Here is a 23,598-nt window from a genome sequence, read left to right on the forward strand (position 1 = left end):
GGGAGCCGGTTCTGGTGCAGGTGTTCGCCACCCGGAGGGGTGCCCGACCCCACCCCGCTCTGCCCCTTTGGTGACCCGACTCTGATGCCCCCGCCGTGCGCTCCTGGTCCCACCCGGGATCCAGGCTGCCCTGCCCGCCTTGCGTAGCGCTGGCTTCGCCTGACTGCGCTGCCCGCCCTGGGATCGCCCGCCCCCGACGGCAGAGGGGCGCCGCCTCCTTTCTCCCAACCCGCCCGGGGTCTCCCAGACCCGCCCGCCGATAAGGGCGCGGGGCGGGGCGCAGGGTCCGCGGGGCGGGGCGGGGCGTATGCGGCTCCTGTGCCCCAGGGCGGTCTGTCCACCTCTCTATCCTTCTGTCTGTCTGCCCGCCCGGCTGTCCAGCCTGCCCTTGTCTGGCGCGTCTGCCCGGGGTTAGGTGTGGCCCGGAGGAGCCGCTGAGGCCGGAGGTGGGGCGGGCGCAGCAGGGGGCAGCCTCACTGGGCCACCTGTCACCCACACAGGGCGCTGCCCCTGGAAGATACCCTTGGGCCCGGGATGCGGTGCTCTGCCGTAAGGCCCTCATCACGGTTCTCCCATCGGTCTGGCAGAGTCCTCGCTGGCTGTGGGGTGGGCGGGAGGGGGAGTTGGGGAGGGCACAGGGGCATGGGCCTGGGCATCTTCTTCCTGCAGTTCCTTGTGACAAACACAGAGCAGCCAGTCGGGCGAGTGCACTAGGCTCTGTTCTAAGTGCCAGAGATTCAACTTGGACACTTCCTGCCCTTGAGTCAAGACTCACTTTGGGAGAGTAGGAAACCTCATCTTTCTCCCTGGGAGCGCCTGGAAGTTTCAAAACGACTGACCTTGCTGTTAGCATCCCACAATAACCCCTACACCTGGGCCTGAAGGAAGTCAGCCCTGTGGGGGAGACAGAGCAGGTGAGCCCAGAGGGCAGGGCTGCCAGCAGATGGGCAGGCACCCGGATCTCTCTCTCTCTCTCTCTCTCTCTCTCTCTCTCACACACACACACACACACACACACACACACACACACAATGTGAAGCAGCCCTTTGGGATGGGGCAGGGGACTGAGGAGGAGAGCATCCAACAGTTCAAGGAGGAAATGAATGTACAGAAGCACAGATGGGGCCTGGGAAGCCATCCCTGAGGTGACTAATGGTGGAGGGGGTCAGCTGCTACCTGAGAAGGTTGTCCATTGAGTCCTCTTGGCAGCGCCCTGGAAGAAAAGTCAGGTGACCCATTTCTGAAAACTCAGTTGAGTCCAATGGAGTGGGGTTTTCCTGTGGGGTGTCACAGTCCTGACGGTTGGGCTCGAGATAGAGGCTGTCCTTCAAACACAGACTTCGTTCCTGCCACACTGCAGTGCCTACCAGTAGGACACTGATGCCCAGGGCTCCTGCATCCGGTCAGTGGACTGCCCACAGAGGGGATGTTTACCACTCCATAGTCCCCACCCGGAACCAAGGTCTCCCACAGGGCCACCCTGCTCCCAGTGTGCTGTGGGTCAGGGTCTGGAGAGGACACGGCAAGGGATTCCTCTGCTCTGCAGCAGCAAGGGCCATGGTGGTGGTGAGGCTGCTGTGATTTATGCACTGGGCTGTGGTCCACAAGGTCAGTAGTTTGAAACCACCGGCCGCCCCTCGGGGGAAAAGACTGGGCTTTCTACTCCCATGGAATTGCAGTCTCAGAAACTGACAGGGTTAGTTAATTCTACCTTGTCCTACAGGGTTGGTCAGTCGGCATTGACTCGCCAGCCGTGAGCAGCAGGTAGGGACTCAGCTGGGAGGACCTCAATGCCTGGGGTCACTCACACAGCTGGTGGAACTGAGTCCCCTCACTCGCATGCAGGGCCTGGACTAGGACGGATCAAAGGTGGGGCTCCTTCCATGGGGCTGTCAACATGCTGGGGCTCTTGACAAGGGCACCTGCGCACGGGCTCTTTGTGAGGCTTGGGCCTCTCCCAGCCCTGGGTCTGGGTGTAAAGAGGGAGTATCCCAGGGGAGAACATCTACGGAGCGAGTGTGTCATGGGACCCGGGCTGATTGATGAGGTTCTCGTTCTTAGAATGATCACGTGATGTATGGGGCTTGGTTACAGTGTAATTTATGGGGAGACTTAATATGGTCCCGAAGGGACACTCACAGGTTTGGAACCAGGGAAAGTGTGAATTGGGGCAGTATCCTCTCAGGACACACACTCCTCTCCAGCTGACCCCAAACTTATTAAGCAGGATGGCCATCACAAAACCCACTGCCAGGTCGTAAAAATAGTTTATTCAAGGTTAAGGAAACACTTGCACACATTTCAAACTGACGAACAGTCCGTACGTTAAACAAGCACTAAAGTCCCTGGTCACAGACATGCTGAGTACATGCTAGTGATGTCACATGCAGGGAAGCAGATGACAGGTCCTCACGGCTCACATGCGAGGTCGGGATGAGGTTCCCAGCAAGGAGTACATGGGGACGAAGGCACCCGGCAGACTTCATGTGATGAACTGGCTTCCCGCCACTCTTCAGGTGGAAGAGTGAGCAATTCGTTGACATTGTGGGCAGGGCGGGTGCATGCGCCCCTACCAGCAAACCCCGCTGCTTCTGAAGCACCACTTCCTTCCCCAACGATTTACACATTCACATTTCAGAAGAGTCACGTCTCTTGTCAGTCGACACCGACTCACGGCGACCCTGTAGGACAGGGCAGAACTGCCCGTCACTCTGTACAGGACTAAAAAGCCTCACCTTTCTCCCAAGGAGCCGCTGGTGGCTTCCAACTGCTAACCCTGCAGTTAGCAGCCCAACTCAATAGGCCACAGGATCACTAGGAGCTGAAACTGACGCTATGGCACAGACATGTGACAAACCACCCGGGCACCGTGTTTCAGACTGCGTGAGTGAAAAGCATTTATTCTGCCCGAAATCTCTGAAGCCACCATGGTCCCAAGGATTCCCCTCGCTGTGAGCTGCGAAAACAAGAACTGCCCACAGTATCGCTTTCCCGTTATCCGTCCACGCTGCACCAGGGCCCGGGAGGGTCGGATGGTCACTGTCAATTTGCCTCCATTGAGATCTGAAAGAAAAGCGGCATTATGTCCCAAAGGGCCCTTCCACCCCTGGCTGCGGAATCTTCGTGTGGAAAGGCAGAGTTCAGCTTAAACGCCGACACCCTGGCCCCATCACCAACCGCAGCCATGCCGGTGTTCCGTGGACACAGTGACAGGACTGCCCACTTGGCTCAGCAGGTGGAGCGCGTGCCACGACAGGGGGAGAGGTCATGCATGAGCCTGCGCTTCTCAGAGCTGGTGTCCACGTCTTCGTGGAGCCGTGGACCACGCAAGAAGAGAGCCGGATTAATCGTGACCGCAGGCTCCCAGCCACGTTCAGCAGGTCTCTTACCAGTGCTAACCTCAGTGACAGCAAGGGAGTGGCTGCCTTTCTTCGCTGTGACCCTGAGCATGCAGGTGAGCACCCCCGTGGGTGTGATGACTGAGACACGTGAGCCCTGGTCAAGAGGCCACAGGGTGGCAGGCTGAGGTGCAGGGAAGCAGTGGTCTGGAGGGAGACAGTGAGCTGTCCTGAGGTGTCAGGGGCAGCTGGGACACACTGAGATGACAGGACTGCTTCCCTAGATGGGTCAAACTGCCCATTTTCCCCATTCCTCCACAGGTGTGATGTGCAAATAAGTTGCTGAAAGCCTAATTAAAAATAGAATGTTCTAGTGTGTGGACTTTTCTCCATCTGAGAAGGCAACCACCGCCTCCCTAAGGAAAGTCTTTGAAGGGCAGGATGCCTGCCCTCAAAGCAGCCACTCCGAACGATCGGGAGCGCTGGGACAGAAGCCTGAGCAGAAGCAATTCCCCAGCGGGCGGTGGGTTCCAGCCCCACTCAGGGCAGGACGGGGCAGACAGCTTACCTGCAGGACTCAGCCAAGGAGGGAGATGAGCATCACCACGCCCATGAACTGGGTGAACAGCAGCAACGGAGTGAAGAAGGACCACACGTGCCACAGCGCCACATTGAAGCTGGGAAGGAAGGAGGGACAACGACCATGGAGAGCTGACACACAGACATGGCCCATGCCAGCAAGCCACCCCAGGAGCTGTGTCAGAAGTCCCCAGCTGGCCGCGAGCTGCTCCCTACTCAAGGGGGCCGGTGTGGGAGACCTCTGTGCCCAGGTAGGCCCAGGTCACCACCATCCTACCTACTTCAGACAGCACCTACTTCACTCACACACACACACACACACACACACACACACACACACGTCAATCCCCAATCACAGGGACCCTCAGCAGGGTGCCTGCGACTACATCCTTACAGGAGCTGATGGCCTCATCCATTTCTTCCCAGGCGCGGCTGGGGGGCTGGAGCAGTGTGGCTAGCAGCCCGGCGCCTCTGCCCCCACCCCCCAGGGCTCCGTCACTGCATGTTAGCAGCGAAACCTAAGAGGATCTCCTTTGTGAATGCATTTCTCTCGTCGACTCCAGAAACAGACAGCAGCAGTGCTTCCAGGACGCCTTCTTGGAGGGCCCAGTGACACAGGGAAGCCGGCAAGCACCACCAAGGGGAGGGAGAGCGTTTGCTGTGGGAAGAAGGCCGGGGTGATGCTCTGCTCGGGAGCGCCTGAGTGGGGCTGATGTCACGGCTCCCTGTGTGGGCATGTGCTCGGCCGGAGGTGTTCATTTTGTCTACACCTCGACATCCTGAGAGACACTTAAGGAGACGGTGCAGACTACGTGTGCAGAACGCGTCTCCGGTTGTGCCGTACAGGACTGCACACGCAGGTGCTACTGCGTTTCATTTCACGGGGGCCCTCGGGGAGCAGTGGGCCCTTGCTGGGCTGCTGGGCCCGGCAGTTGGAAACCACCAGCCGCTCTGTCGAAGAAAGCGGGGGCTTTCTGCTCCATAGGAGTCACAGGCCTGGAGGCCCACTCTGTCCCCCAGGGTGGCCGTGGTCGGAACTGTCTGTCTCGGCAGCAGTGAGTTCAGAGTGCACGTCACTCCCGGATTGTTGTGTTCGTGCGGCTGGGTCTGCTCACCAGAGGCCAGCTGCGATGAACGTCGCGGTCGTGATGGGAATCAGGGTGGGGTGCCGGGTGTCGTAATCGCTGACCCCGCGGTACCACTCCAGGAAGACGATGCAGTAAAAGGCAATCGACAGGCTGACGAGCAGGAAGGCGCCTCCAAGGAGGAACCAGCTGTGGAGACAAAGGCGGTGGATCTCTCTCACGGCCAAGGCTAGCCGGACGCCAGCCCAGGTCCCTTTACCAGCTCTTCAGTCACGGGGCAGGGCGTGAGACAGTGAGTCAGGACGCCATCTCAATGGTGGAGCCAAGGGGCAACACCAAGTCTGCCCTGAGCTGCCCCAAGAACAAGCGCAGCAGCTCAAGGAAGACATGCAGGCAGAAGGCCCCTGTACAGTGAGGACGGCGAGACTACAGCAACCTCACGCTGAGCGCATCCTCAGCAAAGACAGCAGCAGTGGGCCGGCCGACACGGCCTTCTGTCCCACAGCAGCCTGCCATGGCAGCTATCGTGGCTCACCTTCCACGTCACCGCATTCCACTCCCTCTACCACACCAGCACTGTGTCTTCAGAGAGGCCTGCACTCAGAGGCTCTCCACACCCCCACCCCCACCCCACTGGATGAGGCCCTTCCAAACGTTCTGACCTTCCCCCACGAGTGACCCCACGTCTATGGGCCCAGGCATGATGCACTGAAGACCCCCAGCCTCATCCACCGTGCTCTCAGTGCCCAGAGCGCACTCCCCGCACTGACCCGGTCGCAGCAGCTTCTCCATCACGGAGCCTGCAGAGGGGAGGCACTCGCTGGCCACGGCTGGGAAGGGCTCCACTGAGAGGGCAGGGCATGAAAGAGCAGCCGGCAGCGTTGGCCTCGAGGCACGATGGCGTGGCTGACGTGCTCACCTACTCGTGTGGAGGTTCTCTCGCACGGTTCTGAAGAAGTCAGCATAATAGGTCACAGCAATGGACGCCAGAATCCAGAATCCAGAATGGACATTAAGTCTGGGAAGAGGTTTATCCTTAGTCTCAACAGCTGCGGAAGTTTCTGGAAAGAAGGAATATTTTCATGTTTCAGTAATTTTCTAGCGCTTCCTAATGGCTGTATTCCCTCCCATCCCACCACTGATTTCTCCTGCTACACCATCAGGAAGGACTGACATGTGCAGAAATCATCAATAGGAGCCTGATACGGTGGAGCCCTGATGGCGCAGTGAATTGAACATTAGGCTGCTAACCGCAAGGTCAGCAGTTCTAAACCACCTGCTGCTTTGAGGGAGAAAGATGAGGCTTTCTACTCCCATGAAGAGTGAACAGTGTCAGCATCCCACAGGGGCAGTTCTACCCTGTCCTAGAGGATCGCCGAGTCAGCATGGACTTGATGGCTGTGGGAGAGAGAACATGAAGGCCCCTTGGGGAGGGGGGGGCACAAACCACTTGCACCCCAAGACTAACCAAAACCTTGGCAGCTACACTGCACCCCACCCACCGTCCACTGCCACTGAGCTCATTCCAACTCACAGGGACCCAAGGACAGGGCAAACTGCTCCTGAGCGTTCCCAAGGCTGAAGAACTTTATGGGAGCAGCCAGCCTCAGCTTCCTCCATTGGAGTGGCTGCTGGATTGGAACCACCGACCTGCCACTAACAGACCAGCCCATAACCCACTGTGCCAATGGGCTTCTTTAGATCCACGCAGTAGCCATAAAACCCACTCAATGGTCACACTACTGCCTCCAACTACACTTGACAACAGTGGACGCATCCACAGTGATGCAGCAGTGCCGCCGCCTGGCAGTGCAGACATTTCAATGTTACAGTTCACATGTCCTCCACGGAGAGGAAGTCGCAGGCTGTCATTGGGTCAAGCCTGATGCATTCCCCAATCACACCCCTTGTGGCAGCGTAGAACGGTCCTGTCAGGTTTCCTGGGCTGTCAGTTGTGCGGCAGCCAATGGCCAGGTCTGCTCTCCTGCGGAGCCAGAGCGGCTGGCAGATGTGGGCAGATGTGCACCACCATGCTTTTAGTTAATGGCCAAGCACTAACAGCCAAGCATTTTAAGTAAGTCCTTAAAAAAGTTTTTTAATTAAAAAAAAGCAAAGAAAAAAAAAAAAGAAGGTCCTTAACACCAAAAAGCAGCACCCCACCCACCCACCCCCACTGTCAATTCCATTCTGGCTCATAGTAACCTTCCAAGGCAGAGCGGAACTGTCCCTATAGGGTTCCTGAGGCCTTAGATCATTCTGGAAGCAGAAGGTTCGAACTGCTGACGTTGCAGTAGCAGCTCAACCTGTAGTAGGCAGGGCCCCGAAGAAAGCCATTGGGCTTGTAAATCAAGAAAGAAAGAAAAAACACAAAAGGCAAAGTTATCAGAGCACACAAGCGGTTCCCAGTCTCTGAAAGGCGCGTCTTGTCACGATTTCCAACAGCATTAGAGCCAGCAGGAAAGTGGGAGGGGCATAGTGGCCAGAGAGTCCACTTGGGCCACTAGAGCTCCAGGCAGAAGGAACGAGGCAGCTGAGGGCAAGCTCTCCTGCTGACTCTGGCTCATTCACTCTCAGCTGATGTAAGATCACTCCTGAGGTTTTCGGCCCCTAACTGCATGTCAGAATCGCTGTGGGTGAGATGTCAACAATACCAGGAAGGCCCTCAATATAAACCCCTGCCATGTCTGGCTATAGTGGGTTTTGATTATTTTGAAAAAGGCATCCATTCACCTTGTTTACCCGCTAGAAATCAAGGGTCTAACGTGAAATTCTCTCCCCCTGAACTCACACTTCCCCAGCCAAGACGCAACCACCAAGGCCCGATTCTACGCAGGTCTTCCAGAGGTAGACTCTGCATCTACGGGCAAACACACAGCCCAGGTCAGGTTTTCCATCCAAATGGGAGTATGACATACGCAGCTCTACGCCTCCCTTGATAATCTTCCACCTTAGTGCAAACAACAACAACAACAAAACCCATAGCCCTTTGTCCCCAAAAGGAATACATCCAAATTTACTGAGCCAGCTCTCTGGTGACGAGCAACTAAGAGTCCCAGTCCTTTGTGAAAAAAGACGGTAAAAGAATGGATGCATTTGAATTGTGGGGCTGGAGAATATTGAAAGTCCCACGAACTGCCAAAAGGACACACTGATCTGTCTTGCAAGCAGACAGACCAGAGTTCTTACTTAGAGACAAGGATGGTGAGACTTCAGCTTACATACTTTGGACATGTTGTCAGGAGAGACCAGTCCCTGGAGAAGGACACCATGCTTGGTAAAGTGGAGGGGCAGCCAAAAAAAAGGAAGACCCTCAGGGGGATGGATTGATATCGCGGCTGCAAGAATGGGCTAAGGCATTGGAACAATTGTGAGGATGGCGCAGGACCACGCAGTGCTTCACTCTGCTGTGCATAGGGTCGCTATGGGTCGGAGACAAACCCGTGGCGTCTAACAAGGTCGCTTGCTGTCACAAGTCATGACAAGGTGAAACATTTGACACGTACATCTCCGGTGCCCATACGAGCATGCCAGCTCTGAGAAGGAGAAGGGGTGGGTATGTGTCATCTTAATGGCTGCTTCCAAAGAGATCCATCCGAGACGTACAGACAGACGTCCGGAGGGCCTGACTTGATCTCCCGGCCTTTGGACATGTTGTCACAGGAGAGACCAGTCCCGAGAGAAGGGCATCATGTTTGGGAAAGTGGAGGGGCGGCGAAAGAGAGGAAGGTCCTCAAAGAGATGAGAAGACACGTTGGCCGCAACCATGGGCTCAGGCACACGGGCACTGGTGCGGATGGCGCAGGGCCGGGCAGCTTTTAGCTGTCGCTATGAGTCGTACAGACTCCGCCGCGCCCAACCAGCAGCAGCAGCAGCACCGCCCCCCACCCCGCGCAGGAAGGATAAAGATTTGTAAGGCAAAGAAGAGGGGGGCGGGGATTAGTAAGCCAGCTCTCCGCGGAGTCTGCAGGCGGCTGAGATCGAGTCAGGGGCTCTGAAAGCTCAAGCGCCTTTCACCGCAGCGAACAGCCGACTTGCGCGAGCAAGGTAAACCGCCGAGCTCGGTCACGGCCACCGGAGCCCGGGGCCTCGGCGCGCGCGGGGACGGCGCCTCACCCGGCCCGGCGTCGCCCTCCCCGCTCAGCGGAGCCTCGGCGTCCGGCGAGAACAGGTACCGCCGCCGGAGCGCCTCTCGGGATCGCCGAGCGTCCATCCTGGGGCCCTGCCGCGATGTCGCTGGCGGAAGTGACGTCACGGGGCACGCCCGGCGCCGGCTTCTCCGGACCGGAAGGTCGGGGGCGGATCCAGACTGGAGGGCTTTTCGCGCCTTCCGCTTCGTAAAAAGCCCGGATGACGCTGGCGCTCCGGGAAGCGAGCACAAGCGGACGCACGGTGCGGCCGCGGTTCCGCGAGCAGACGGGGGTTTCCAGGAGAACCGCGAGCGATGGCGGCCCAGAGGAACCAAACTGCCCGCTGCCGCCGCGCGCACGCGAGGAGGAAGGCGCGCTTCGCCGCCATGCTGGCCGGCCCGCGTCCTCGGCCTGCCCTGGCGTCCCGGCCCCAGGACAAACCCGCCAGCCGGGCCTCGGCCTCAGCCAGAGCCGCCCCGCCACGCGGCCCCCTCAGTCCGGGAGCCGGACGCCGACCGCTGGGTAACCCGCGCCTACGAAGAGAGTCGGCGCCTCGCTAGTCTTCGACCCACACCACGAAAAACCCAACTCGCGGCCGCCGAGCGGATTCGAACGCGCAGCGCGCCCGTCGGGCCCAGTCAGACCGCGCGTGTGGGCTTCCGAGACTAAACGTACGGGAGTCGGTCGCCTCACCTCCGTCCGGGAAGGAGCGGGTGAGTTTGAACTGCTGGCCTTGCCGTTAGCGCCGACGGTTCCGGGGCTCCTGCCACCAGCCACGCCGGGAGGATAATCCCGCCTCCCAGACGCTTCCTGAGATTTCAGCAAGCATCACATTGAGTATGAATGGGGGCGCTGAAGCCCGCCCCCAGCACGCGGGCCACCTCCTGCCCCTCGTGGTCACCCCCAAACAAAGCCACCGCCATGGAGTGGATCCCACTCGTCCGAGGCCGGAAATGCTGACAAAGCCTCTTTCTTCTGCCATTCTTTTCTTAATGGCACCCTAGTCGTTATGGCTTAACCGAAGAGAAAAAGGTTTTTCTTGTTGAGCTAAAAAGCTAGCTGCTTCATTCTGAAGTGGAACCTAACCCATGGGCTGGGCTCCTCCCTCCCACCTGGTTCCCTCCAGGGCAGAAATGGGGGCCAGGTGCAGTTGCAAGTGGGCTTGTCCTGAGGCTATTTCTTAATGGATTGCTTCCCCATAGCACTTAGTGTGTTTGGGTTCTTTATTTTGTTCAACTGCTGTTGACTAGAAAGGTTAGGATGGGCGTGGCCCAAGCCTGAGGCTTCCTGGCTACCTCTCTCCCGGGGCATTGTTTTCTTTCTGGAAAACTCTCTGGTCTTTTACCTGGCCAATGGGCAACCAGAAATATAACAGCCTCCTTAGGAAGGGAATTAGAAAGGAAGAGAGTTTCAAAACAGGGCTACGTCTCCTCTGGAACCAGTGAAATGGGACGCTGCTCACTCCAGTTCTTTCATGAAAGTCTTGTCTCACAAAGGGGGTCTGGATGTTACTTCAATTTTGTTTACGCCAAGGTCAGACTACATGCAAGGCACACAAAAAAAGTGCCCCTGAAATATTTCAGGTGTTAAAGTAGGCGACTGCCTGCAGCTAACCAAACTCATTTTTTAAAAGGGTTATGATGTGTTCATAAGGTGTTGTATAAACACTCTCCTTAGGTACTGTTCGCCATGAAGTCACTCAGGTGAACCTGTGTGTGCAGAATAGAGCTGCTCCACGGGGTTTTCGAGGTCTGACTTCGAAGGGTTGTTTGAAACTGCCAAGCTTTAGGCTTATCAGTGATGGTGAGTGCTTACTTCAGGGACTCCTACCCACTACTACACAGTAATAAAAGGAAATTGCTCAAAGATGCTGCCATCTATGGAATGTAATACCACTCCACAGCTCTTCCAAGTAAATCTCTTGCTCCAGCTGAGAAATTGCATTGTAACAAAGTTATTGGCTGCTCCCCTTTCCCCCCCTCCCCCCCACATGCCAAAACTGACTTTTTTGGTCTCAGCTGCATCTCTTTTGCTGTGGGCCATCACTCTGAGTTAAGGTGTTACTGCTTTAGCTTCCTGGCAGATCTTCTAATGGGACAAGTGCAGCTTCTGGAGCCCAGGGACCCCAACACTGAGCCATCTCTTTCTGAAATCAATGAGGAGTTTGTCCTAGGTCAAGGTTGTCATTCTCACCTGTGGTTGGCTTTCTTGCATTTGTAGCAGGTTTTGTGCCATGGAAAATTACTGGCGCTGCACCCCTGTCAATTCCAGTTCTGATGACTGCTGGCCTGGATCCATTCTGATTCTGGGATTCTGAGTCCTTTTTAACTTGGTTTCTTGGCCTTTTGCGCCTGAGGCTGCAGTTTCTTTGGGTCTTCTTTCACAGCATGGCTTCTGCTGACCCCTAGAGGAGCTGTTTGCTGAGCCTTCTGTGGGCAGAAACTTGCTGCCCTCCAGGAAGTGGGGCATCTTTAGAGGCTTTTCTAGGCCATTTTTCAGGCTGAAACTCTTGCAGTTGTCTAGGGGCCTGTGCCCTGAGCTTCTCTAGACCATTCTTTGGACTGAAACTTGCTCTTCGGGGGGGTTGGGAGCATCTTCAGAGGCTTCTCTGGACCATTCTTTAGGCTAAAACTCAAGAATTGTTGCCTAGGGGGTATTTCTCCCATCTTCCAGTTAGCTATACCACACCCAACAGTGCAGGGACCCTCCACCTCAATCCAAAATGCTTTTTCTCTTTCACTACTTGTGGCAGTTATTTCATGTCACCTTGAAAAGAGCAGGGGTGGAGCCTAGCCTGTCCAAGCCACAGCCTGATGCCATGGCCTTCCTGATTCTGGGAACTTGCTCTCGCCTGCTTCACCTTGTTGACAAGACACAATGAGCTATGTGGAGACCTGAGCCAGCCCTGTGAAACTTCCACCACCATTGGATCCACAAGACGTCACCCAGCGTCCTGTGATCTTCTGCATCATTGCATGTAGCTGTGTGAGTCTGAAGAGAAACATGGACTAGTATCTGGACTTACTGGCTAATTATCAGACTTAAGGACTTGATCTGGACTGGCTGGGATGTTTTCTTGATACACAATTAACCTTTGATGTAAAGTTCGTTCCTAAACATGCATGAGTGTCTCTGGATTTGTTCTCTAGTCAACCCAGTCCAGATCATAATGGTACCTTGGGAGTGGGGTACAAGAGAAACATGAAGATGGAGAATGGATGCTCGCTCGCCCTCTGCTTTATAGCAATTTACTGGGGGGAGGGGGGTACTGGAAAAGATGTGGGAAGTGAAGATTTTGCTTCCTAGAAGTTTTTGCTTATTCCTGACTGAAATGGTGAAAATGAATGGTAAATGTAGATTTTGAGCCTGGGGAACAGAATGACCCCTTGAGCTTCTCTGAGACCATGTGCTTAGTCAAAATGGCCAGCAGAAGGCCCGGCCCTGGCTAGATGCAGTCAGAGGCCTAAGGCCATATTGCATATGAGTCGGGTAATTTAGATAGGGATTGAATTTGACTTAAGAATTGAGTTTAGGTTCTGGCTACTGTTGATAAAATGTGTGACATGATTATTGGGAAGTAAAAATAGAGTTTGTAAGTCTGCTTGCCTTCAGCCATTAAATTAGATCTTTAATGGGTGTAAGACTCCTACAAAGAAGTTCTTTGAAAAGATAAGCCCTGCCCTGTGCTTTGAGTGCTCTGGACATTGGCATTTGTAAAGACTTTCTGAGAGCTGTTGACAGACTGAAGGAAAAAAGGAACTTTTGAACAAGTGGTTTGTGCCTGAAGCTGGAAAAATATGGAGCCTTGAAGGAACTCTCTTCTCTAAGACTGAACAGTTAAAGGGAGCCTGCGGACACCCTGAAATGCTTGCTAAGTGACTACCTGGATCCACTGAGTGGAAGTGGGAGAAAGGCAGCAATAGAGAAACAAGCCTGACCACTAACTCCTGTGGACCTGGTTCAAAGACAAAGAGTGGATTGCCTGATCTGAAGTTCAATGAGTTGTGCAGAACCTTGACCTATGTCATGACCTAACCCAAGGGGGCTCAGGTTGTTCAGAATTTGTGATGGGCCCCATGGTCAAAAAGGGAGACAGCCAGTGGGCACCCTGGTCAGGCTGAGGCGGCGGCATCCCACATTGAGTTGGCCAGACCCCGACCAGATGGAGATGAGAATTTTGAGCCCCTGATTTGGAGCATATTGCTGCTGACTTTATGGAGACTTTGTCCTGATTTGACTTTTCTTATGGATACTGACTCAGGTTCCAACTGGAATGAAGATTCTTCACATCAAAGAACGTGCTTGTCTCCTCAGCACTGGGTTGATATAAGTGGGCAGTATAAACATTGGATACCCAAAATTGGGGGGACAAAGGCATGAGGTGGCTGGCTTACAAACTTTCGTGGTTGGGGGAATATGTTCATAGGATTGTGGTATAAGTGTTCACACACTGCACTTGTTAAGTAGAGACTTTTTTTTATTTTGCTTATAGAATGCTTAAATGGGCCTGGCACATTTTGAGTTGTATGCAATTTCATTTTATCCTGTTAGGCACAGATAAGATTTTATTACTGTTTTGTTTTAAAATTACATATGTGCTGGAAAGAGCTAGGAGGCAAAGGCCATTTATAGAGGTCTAAATAAAGGCATGTACGTGTGTAAATATATATATGTGGTTGGGGAAATAGATTTACGTGCATGTATTTATAGGTTTACATTAAGGAAGCAGATGGACATTGGGCCTCCATTCAAGTACTCTCTCAATGCAAGAACACTTTGTTCTATTCAACTGGCTTTCCATGATGCTCATCTTCCTGACACAATAGCTGAAGACAGTGCAGGTGCATAAGCAAATGTAGTGAAGAAAGCTGATGGAACCTGGCTATCAAAAGATATAGCATCTAGGGTCGTAAAGACTTAAAGGTAAACAAGTGGCCATCTAGCTGAGAAGCAACAAAGCCCACATGAAAGAAGCAAACCAGCCTGCGTGATCACAAGGTGCTGAAGGGATCAGTTATCAGGCATCAAAGAACAAAAAATCTTAATGTGTGCTCAGCTCCCAGATATAATCGCTTAAGACAAATGGGTGCATAAGCAAATGTGGTGAAGAAAGCTGATGGTGCCCGGCTATCAAAAGATATAGCGACTGGGGTCTTAAAGGCTTGAAGGTAAACAAGCCAGCCATCTAGCTCAGAAGCAACAAAGCCCACATGGAAGAAGCACACCAGCCTGTGATTACGAGGTGTCTAAGGGATGAGGCATCAAAGAACAAAAGATCGTGAATGAGGGGGAGTGCTGAGTGGGGACCCAAAGGCCATCTGTAGGTAACTGGACATCACGTTATGGAAGGGTCGTGAGGTGGAGATGAGCCAGTCAGGGTGCAGTGTAGCGACGATGAAACACTACTTTCCTGTAGTTCCTAAATGCTTCCTCCACCATCATCATCCCATTTCTACCTTAAAGTCTGGCTAGACCAGAAGATGTACACTGGTACAGATAAGAACTAGAAACGGTGCAGGACAGATGATCTCTTCCAGGATGAGTGGTGAGAGTGGCGATACCAGGAGGGTAGGGGGAACCAATTACAAGGATCTACATATAACCTCCTCCCTGGGGGATGGAAAACAAAAGTAGGTGAAGGGTGATATCGAACAGTGTAAGATAAGACAATAATTTATAAATTATCAAGAGTTCATGGGCGTGGAGGGAGGGGGGGAAAGGAGCTGATAACGGGCTTATGTGGAGAGCAAATGTTTTGAGAATGATGAGGGCAATGAATATACAGATGTACTTTATACAATTGATGTATGTATGAATTGTGTTGAGTTGTATGAGTCCCAAATAAAATTATCTTTTTTAAAAAACAGCCTGTGTGACCCAAAGATTATAAATAATAAAATCCAAGTCAAATGAAAAAAAATTGCGTGTTACTATAACAGAGAAGAGGGAAATGGCGGGAGAAAGTGGTGGGGGAAGGCGATGGCACTGGGAGGGGAGAGTGTTGGTTATGTCTCCACAGAAATGTGAGTGCATGCAAACCCCACCATGGTGCATCAAATCTTATATGGGGCAACTATGAACAGAGTGGGCTACAGGGGCAGCCCCAGTCAGAGTCAAATGACCCTCCCTAGAAGTGTGTGCTACAGAGGACAACATTAAACATGCAGATTGGGGAGGGGCAGGCCTGCCGTGCCCACACAAACCGAGAAAAAAAGAGTCTAAACCCCATGTTGACACACCAAGCCTGGAGGATGACGGACCTGCAAAGGCACAGAGAAGACTAGGGCTGACAATGTAGTTCAAGACATGATGTCCCCTCACTGGAGCATACCGCGACAGGACAATACTGGGGACATGGCAGGGAGTTAGTCTGGTCTGAATCCCCCCATAGGACAAACCAAGAAGGGAACATGACAGATCAGCAATGGGAGCAAAGCCCCTGAGGAGCCCCCAAAGTAGATGTCAGGCTAGGAGGGGCAGTTCCTGGAATTCCCCCAGGACCAATTGGGGAGAGTCATGAAGTGCAGTGGACAGACCTGGAATTATGTATGCTTAAAAAATTTTTTTTCCTAGTTATTTTTCTCTTCAATCTTTTTGTTTTGTCTCCCTTGTTGGTTTTGCCTGTCTATATAAGGTAGGCATGGGAAGCAAACCAGAGAAAGCAATGGAACCAATGGCTCTGGAGGGAGGTGGGGGAAGGGAGCGATGAGCAAACTGACAGAATGGGGAACAACTAAGGGTTAAAATCAATGAGGATGTAGCGATCCTGGGGGTGTTGGAACAACAGCAATCTAGCTGAGAGGAAGTACTAAGGGAGAAGAAGGGCACATGTGATGGGCCAGGAGGAAGGTAAAATGAAACAGGAAAGATAGGAAGCAAAGCCCTGGATAGAAGTATAAACAGGTGTGTACCTATGTAAATATGTTAACAAAAGTATTGGCTTATGTACATATATTTATATGGCAATAAACTGCGGTAGTGGATGGACTTTGGGTCTCTGTCCAAGCCCTGCCTCAATGCAAGAACACTTGGTTCTCACAACCTGGCATTCTATGATCCTCACCCTCCTGATACGATCACTGAAGACAAAATGGGTGCATAAGCAAATGTGAAGAAAGTGGATGGTACCTGGCTGTCAAAAGATAACAGCATTTGGGATCTTAATGTTAAACAAGCAGCTATATAGCAGAGAAGCAACAAGCCCACATGGAAGAAGCACACCACCCTGTGCAGTTATGAGGTATAGATGGATTTGGTAACAGGCATCAGAAAACCCATGAAAACCTTATTGTTGAGATTGAGGGTGTCAGAGCAGAGAACCCAAACCCATCTGTAGACAGTGGGACATCCCCTCATAGCAGGGTCACAGAAGGATGAGTCAACCAGGGCACAGTATAGCACTGATGAAACAATATTCCTCTGTTTCTTTCGGGCTTCCTGACCCCCCACTATCATGACCCCAGTCCTGCCTTTCACTGAGACCGGAACAGGTGCACAGGTACAGATAAGAGAGGAGCATACGACACATGGAATACAGGAATGGGAGTAGTGATACCAGGAGGGTAGGGGGAACCAGTTGCAATGATCAACACAAAGTCACCCCACCTCCCAGGGGGTGAACAACAGAAACCATGGGGGAAGGTAGACAGTGGTCTGTGTAAGATATGAAAATATAATTTATCAAGGGGTCATAAGTGCGGGGAGGGAGAGAAAAAGATACCAAAGGCTTATAGTAAATGTTTAGAAAGTAATGATGGCAACATATGTACAACTAAATGATGTATGCCTGAAGAGTGGTATAAAGGTGTTAAGTTGACCGGGGTGGTCTGTGGTAGTTATATAATTTCATGTCAGCTTGATAAATAAGTACAGGCATGGAGTCTAGCCTATCAGGCCACAGCCTGATGGTGCCTCCTTGTGGGTGTGGTCTTCTCATGAGGATTCTGGGAACTTGCTTGCTCACTTGCTGCTTCACCTTGTAGACTTACTGAGCTATGTGGAGACCTGAGTCAACCCTGTGATGCTTCCAGCACCGTTGGAACCACAAGACTTCACCCATCAACCTGTGGTCTTCCTGCATTCTGTATCATTGCATGAGTCTGAAGAGACTATGGACTAGTATCAGACTTAGAGGCTAATTATCAGACTTGATCTGGGCTGGGATGTTTCATAATATACAATTACCTTTTGATATAAGTTTTTCTTATACAGATGAGTGTCTTCGGATTTATTTCTATAGTCAACCCAGTCCAACACACTACTTCACAATGTTCTCTCCATCAACGATTCAGTTTATCCACTCCACCCCATGCCAATGTCATGTGCTGAGAAATTTTGTATGGATTATTATGTACTATTATTTATAGGTCCTCCCAACTGAAGATGCCAACTCATAACAACCCTATGTACAACAGAATGAAACACTGCCCCACCCTGTGCCTTCACAATTGTCGCGTTCAAACCCATTAGCACAGTCACTGGGCCTATCCATCTCCTGAAGGATCTTCCTCATTTTTGCAGTCCCTCCATATTACCAAGTAGGATGTCCTTCTCGGGTGATTGGTCTCTCCTGATGACTTATCCAAATCCCCACTGAAGGCTGCAGTCTCTGATCATCAGCAAGTGCTTCCAATCCTCCAAGGTCTTGTCACTTGGATATCACAGCTCGTTAACAAACACTGCCCCTCTAGCCCTAACGCTGCATTCTTCACATCGTCCGCGTTCTCACCTCCTTTGCTCACCATGCAGAGAATACACATGATGAAAACCCAGCCCTGCTCCCACACTGGAGTGAAACACGAGAGCAAAGCAACAAAGTCCCCAAGGAATCCCCCAAATAGACTCAAGGGCAGGGCTTGGCACCTCATCAGACTCAATTAGAAACCATACATAATAAGGGTCGGCAGACAGACCTGGGACTAGGCCCTTTTATTTTTCATTGTCTATGCAAGAGAAACAATCACAAGAAGAAAACAATGGGGCTGACAGTTCCAGGGGGACATGGGAAAGGGGGCGGGGGGGGGGGGGGGGAGCCAGCAAACCCAGGGGAAAGGGAACAAGAGATCTAGAGTCGATGTCAAGGAGGGTGTCGAATGTCGGTCAGTCAAGGGCAATGTAGCAGAGAAATCACTGAGAGCCAAATAAAGGCTGAGCGTGGGCGCAGGGCAGGAGGAAAGTAAGTGGGAACCTTGTGTCACTGCAGCTAGTGTCCGACTGCACCACAGGCGAGCAGTTTGAAAGCAGCTGCCCTGAGGGAGAAGAGTAAGCTTTCTAATTCTATCAGGCGTTAACAGTCCGAATCCCACTGGCACAGGGTCACTCAGTGGGAATCCTCAGCGGAAGTGAGTGTGGGTCTTTTTAATCAGCTCAGAGGTGTCTTGGGAGAAAGTCCCGGTGACTAAATCCGATGGAGCACAGTTCAATGTTGACACCTGGAATGGCCCAGAGGTGGACTCAACCCAATTCCACTGGTGAGCAACTCTTTGGTGTGGATTGTGGTGGTATAGTGATGATGTGTTGGGCTGCCAACCAGAAGTTCAGCAGTTCTGACCCACCAGCCACTCCTTTGGAGAAAGGCAAGACTCAGCTTCCCTAGAAAATGGCCAGCCTCTATGAAGACTGCTCAGTCTATGATTTGCCTCTACAATGTGCCTCTTTAGAGCAGTACGGACAGCGACAAAACAAGGAACCAGTGTGGATTCTAGAGCCTCACTCTTCTGCCACGCGCTTGCACACGCAGACCCTTTGGGTTAAAAGCTTTATCAACTGTTCAGAAGAATGTGTCATGCGGATTAGGGGTCTCCAATGCCCTGCCCACCACCCCACCCCTTTGTGAATTGCACTGGATGTTGACCAGACACCTGACTGCAAATATCTTTTCTCGTGTTCCCAATGATTTTTATAAGAATAAACTGATTCAAAAAAAAAGAATAATGTATATATGTATATATTTTTTACAGCCTCACAAACCCCAAGGGGCAGTTCTCCACGGCCCTATATAGTCACTATGAGTCAGAATTGAGTGAGTTCGGGTTTGAACTTTGGGTTAGGCACCATGCTAAGCAATGAAGATAAAGATGAGTGAGAGATTGGCCATGCACTTGATCTGCTTGTCCAAGCATGACCTCAGAGAATGATATAGTACGGCATTTATAAATGCAGGAACGCTTCTTTGATTCAGTCAGCAATCATTTTCTGAGCAGCTCCGGGTGCCACAGTGTTGGGGAGAGGAGTAAGGGAGACTCCAGGGAGCAGATGACTGCAATACAGCACCGTCATTGACATGTGGGCGTTACGGGTGGGGGACCAGGTTAAAACCAGACGTGTCCCAATAAAATGATTTATTGAAAAAATAAAAGGACATATATTTGGAAATACAACAAACAGACAAAACCAGAGGTGTTGGCAAACCAGGGCAGACCTCTGGAGAGGACTGACTGCAAGGTGGACTGTCCAGAAAACCGCACAAGGAAGCGTGCTTTGAATCGGTGAGTGTGGTAGTCAGACACCATCCAGTTCCTACTCGTGGCGACCGACCTCATTCAACAGAATGCAGTCCTTCCCCGTCCTGCCCTCTCCTGTTAAGTTTGAGCCGTTACTCAGCCACTGTGTCAATCCATCTCCTTGATGACTGACGTTTCTTTCTTATATTTTATTTCTTTATTTTTAATCATTTGATTGGGGGCTCATATAATTCATCACAATCCATGCATACATCAATTGTGTCAAGCACATTTGCACATCCGTTGCCCTCATCATTCTCAAAATATTTGTTCTCCACTTAAGCCCCTGGCATCAGCTCATTCCCCCCCTCCCCGCTCCCACTTCCTCATGAACCCTTGATCATTTATAAATTGTTATTTTGCATGACTGACTTTTCCTCCTTTTCATTGACTTTACCAAACACGATGCTCTTCAGGGAATGTTTTCTCCTGTTGAGTTACACACACACACACACACACACACGCATGCAGTTGATTCTGGCCTATGAAAACCCTATAGGACAGGGTTGAACTGCCCCTGTGGGTTTCCAAACCTGTAACTCTTTATGGGAGTGAAAACCTCGTCTCTCCTGCAGGGCAGCCCGTGGTTCCAAACCACTGACCTTGCTGTTAGCAACCCAGTGCATGACCCCCTCTGCCCTGGCCCTCTACGTTTTGTGGAGGTGACACATTAGCCTGCCCACTGCAAGGTCAGTAACCTGAACACATCAGCCGCTCCTTGGAAGAAAGGTGAGGGGGTGGAGTCTGCTCCCATGAAGATGTGCAGCCTCGGAGCCTTGGGGAGCAGATTCACCCTACCAGGTAGGGTCGCTATGCATCAGTCAACCACTAGCCCTGGGTTTGGTCACATGTGGTGGAGGAGTCTGCATGGTGCAAATGCCAAATGACTCAGCTGACACCCTCCAAGGCTGGAGGCCTGAGTCCGCCCAGAGGCAAGGCAGAAGAAAGGGCCTGGTGATCTTCCAAAAAAATGAGCCATTGGAAGTGATGCTGTGGTGCTCAAGAGGTTCTCTGGAGTCAGCCTCATCTCCATGGCGACGTGGCCGGTCTTCAAAAGAAGGTAGCACAAGAGGAGAATGCTAAGCCCCGGCTGTCTGCCACCCTTTGCTACAGAAGACCCACAGCTGGTTGGACCAAGGGGCCCTTCCAAACAATGCCTCCCTTTTCTGGTTTCTCATTCCTTTCTTTCCAGCTTCCTAAAGACCGGGACTGACACTCTTCAAAGCCTACCCTCCCCCTCCCCCTGGCTCCGGCAGGGCCCCAAGCCTTGGTGGCAGGAGGGGAGTCCCTCGGCTGAAAGACAGGCCCCCCGGTGGCCGTCTCCGCAGCAGGGTCAGTGCGGGGTCTTCCCTGTAACTGAATATTTCCCCCCGGAGCCTCAGCGGTCCTTCCAGAGTTTCCAAACGTCGTCGGGTTTCCCGGGGGCTGGTTTCGGGCCTTTCCCAGCCCTCTGCCATTGGTTCTAAAGAGCTCTGTTTACGCGCCCTATTGAGGCGACTTAAAAGGAGGTTGAACAAGTGCAGTCTGTCTTTCCTCTGAGAGCACATCTTCGTCAAGGGGGCCATCAGACAGTACTTAAGAGTGTGGGCTGGCCACCTGAACTGGAGCCGGAAGCCCTCCGCCTCCGGATCAGCCTCATGAGCGGCTGGCTTTGTCTCTGGACTTGACCTTGGCTGGTCTTCCCTGCAACACGCTTGTGCTGGGTTCAGCCCAAGACGCTTCCTAACCTCTTCCTGCTAGTAGTGGCTCCACACTGCCCACTCGAAGTGACCCTCTGTGACTGCCACACGGGGCTTCCCGGGCAGTGGTTGTCATCTGTGGCAGGCACAGTGGGTAACTGCCCGGTCAGAGGGTTTGAGCCCACCGACAGCTCCCAGGGACCTGGCCATCTTTTCCCATAAAGTTTTCAGCCGGAAGTCCCTGCAGGGTCAGTTCTTCCCCATGAGCTGGTCCAGATGGTTGCAATGATGGATTACAAATTAGACTGCTAACTGCCAACGTCAGCAGTTCGAAACCAATAGCCCACCTGCTCTGGAGAAAGAAGAGGCTTTCCACCCACGTAAAGAGTTACAGCATCTAGCTGAGAAGCAACAAAGCCAACATGGAAAAAGTACACCAGCTGTGTGACCCCAAAATGTCAAAGGGATGAGGCAATAAAGAACAAAAACTCATCATTGTGAATGAGGGGGAGTGAGGAGTGGAACCCCAAAGCCCATCTGTAGGCAACTGGACACCCCCTTACAGAAGTGTCTCGGGGAGGAGACGAGCCAGTCAGAGTGCAATGTAGCAACAATGAAATATACAACTTTCCTCTAGTTCTTTCATGCTCCCCCACTTTCAAGACCTCCATTCTGCCTTACAAATCTGGCTAGACCAAAGCATGTACAGATAAGAGCCGGAAACACAGGGACTACAGGACACATAAACCTCTCAGGAACAATATTGAGAGTAGCCATACCAGAGGGTAAGGGGAAGGTGGGGGAGAAAGGGGAACCGATCACAATGATCTATCTGTAACCCCCTCCCAGTGGGTGAAGGGAGACATTGGTCAGTGTAAGACATGAAAAAAATAATCATTTATAAATTATCAAGGGCTCATAAGGGAGGAAGGGAGGGAAGGGAAAAATGAGCTGATACCAAGGGCTCAAGTAGAAAGAAAATGTTTTGAGAATGATGATGGCAACAAATGTACAAATGTGCTTGACATGGTGGATGTATGGATTGTGATAAGAGTTGTATGAGCCCCAGCCTGGAAAACTCACTGTTTTCACCCCGTCTCATCGGGTCTCTGGGAGTTGGGACTGACTTGGTGGCCCTGAGAGTGAGGTGAGTCCAGATCTTTAACAAATGCAAACACACTTTACCAGTTTGATTGACATATAACTCACGTGCAAGTTAAAGGTTTAGCTAGAGTAAGGAAGTTTTCAATCACCACCATCAACGTTAAGACCTTTGCCTCATCCTTGCGACCGTCGATTAGCTCCGCACCTCCCCCAACCTCTCCTGCTATGACCACGCACCACCAGTCATCGAGTTAGTCCGGCTCACAGCTACCCTATGGGACAGAGTGGAACTGCCCCTGTGGGAAGTTTCTGAGGCTGCAACTCTTCCTGGGAGCAGAAAGTCAAGTCTCTCTCCCTTGGAGCAGCTGGTCGTTTTCAACCGCACACTTTGAGGTACGCAGCCGTGTGTAACCATGACACCATCAGAACCCTAAAGCAGCGGTTCTCAACCTGTGGATCGCGACCCCTTTGGGGGTCGAACAACCCTTTCACAGGAGTTGCCCGATTCATCACAGTGATGAAGTAGCAGTGAAAATAACTTTATGGTTGGGGGGTCACCACCACATGAGGAACTGTGAAAGAGTCGCAGCATTAGGAAGGTTGAGAACCACTGTCCAAAAAGAACTAGATGAATTTAGCTGCTGTCTCCATAGATTTACCTAACCTGCTTTTTCTAGAGAGAAAATGATTTAAAAGACAATCCAACAACGACAAAATAATAAAACCCTCAATCCAAAAGATAGCAGAAAGTAGTTGAAACTAGAGCAAGGTAAAAAATGGGTCCAAAGAGAAAACCAAGGAGCCCCTGTGAGGTGTTCACCCAATGAGATCTGCAGTGCAGCTAGGGTGCTACTTAGAGGGTGCTCTGGGCATGCTTTGGACGTGTTGCCAGGAGAGAGCAGTCTCTGGAGAAGGACAGCCTGCTTGGGCATGTTGAGAACGAGGCAGAAGGACAGTGAGAAAGAGGGAGGCCGCAACAAGATAGACTGACCCAGAGGCTGCAAGCACGGGCTCAGGCATAGGAACCATTGTGAGGATGGCCCAGGACTGGGCAGTGTCTCGTTCTGTCGGGCCATGGGGCAGAACCAACTTGGGGAAGCCGCTGCATTCTGTCCGAGGACAAGCCTATTCACATCCTTGGTCAACAGATGGAGGCTGAAACGGAGGACAAGGCTAACCTTCGA

At 52.2% G+C, this 23,598-nt stretch overlaps 1 protein-coding gene across 1 annotated transcript; it reads right to left on the minus strand.

The window, feature by feature from the left end:
• Window positions 1–2,872: 2,872 nt before the first annotated feature.
• TMEM128 (transmembrane protein 128) lies at window positions 2,873–9,273 on the minus strand. The gene is made up of 5 exons (XM_075544540.1): window positions 9,116–9,273; window positions 5,922–6,063; window positions 5,033–5,191; window positions 3,907–4,015; window positions 2,873–3,063 (listed from the first exon to the last, which is right to left on the minus strand). The coding sequence occupies exons 1-4, from the start codon at window positions 9,210–9,212 to the stop codon at window positions 3,916–3,918; spliced, it is 498 nt and encodes a 165-aa protein (XP_075400655.1). The 5' UTR covers window positions 9,213–9,273; the 3' UTR covers window positions 2,873–3,063; window positions 3,907–3,915.
• Window positions 9,274–23,598: the final 14,325 nt, after the last annotated feature.

Source organism: Tenrec ecaudatus, chromosome 3, assembly GCF_050624435.1.
Source record: "Tenrec ecaudatus isolate mTenEca1 chromosome 3, mTenEca1.hap1, whole genome shotgun sequence".
NCBI classification, from domain to species: domain Eukaryota; kingdom Metazoa; phylum Chordata; class Mammalia; order Afrosoricida; family Tenrecidae; genus Tenrec; species Tenrec ecaudatus.

Bases quoted from the DNA above. Each gene is read 5' to 3' on its own strand.
- TMEM128 (XM_075544540.1), bottom strand. From the start codon at position 9,212: ATGGACGCTCGGCGATCCCGAGAGGCGCTCCGGCGGCGGTACCTGTTC. The intron at 5,192-5,921 runs GTGAGCACGTCA...TTGTCTCCACAG, and splicing joins GAGAACCTCCACACGAGTAG to CTGGTTCCTCCTTGGAGGCG. The intron at 4,016-5,032 runs GTGAGCAGACCC...CTTCCTTCCCAG, and splicing joins TTCATCGCAGCTGGCCTCTG to CTTCAATGTGGCGCTGTGGC.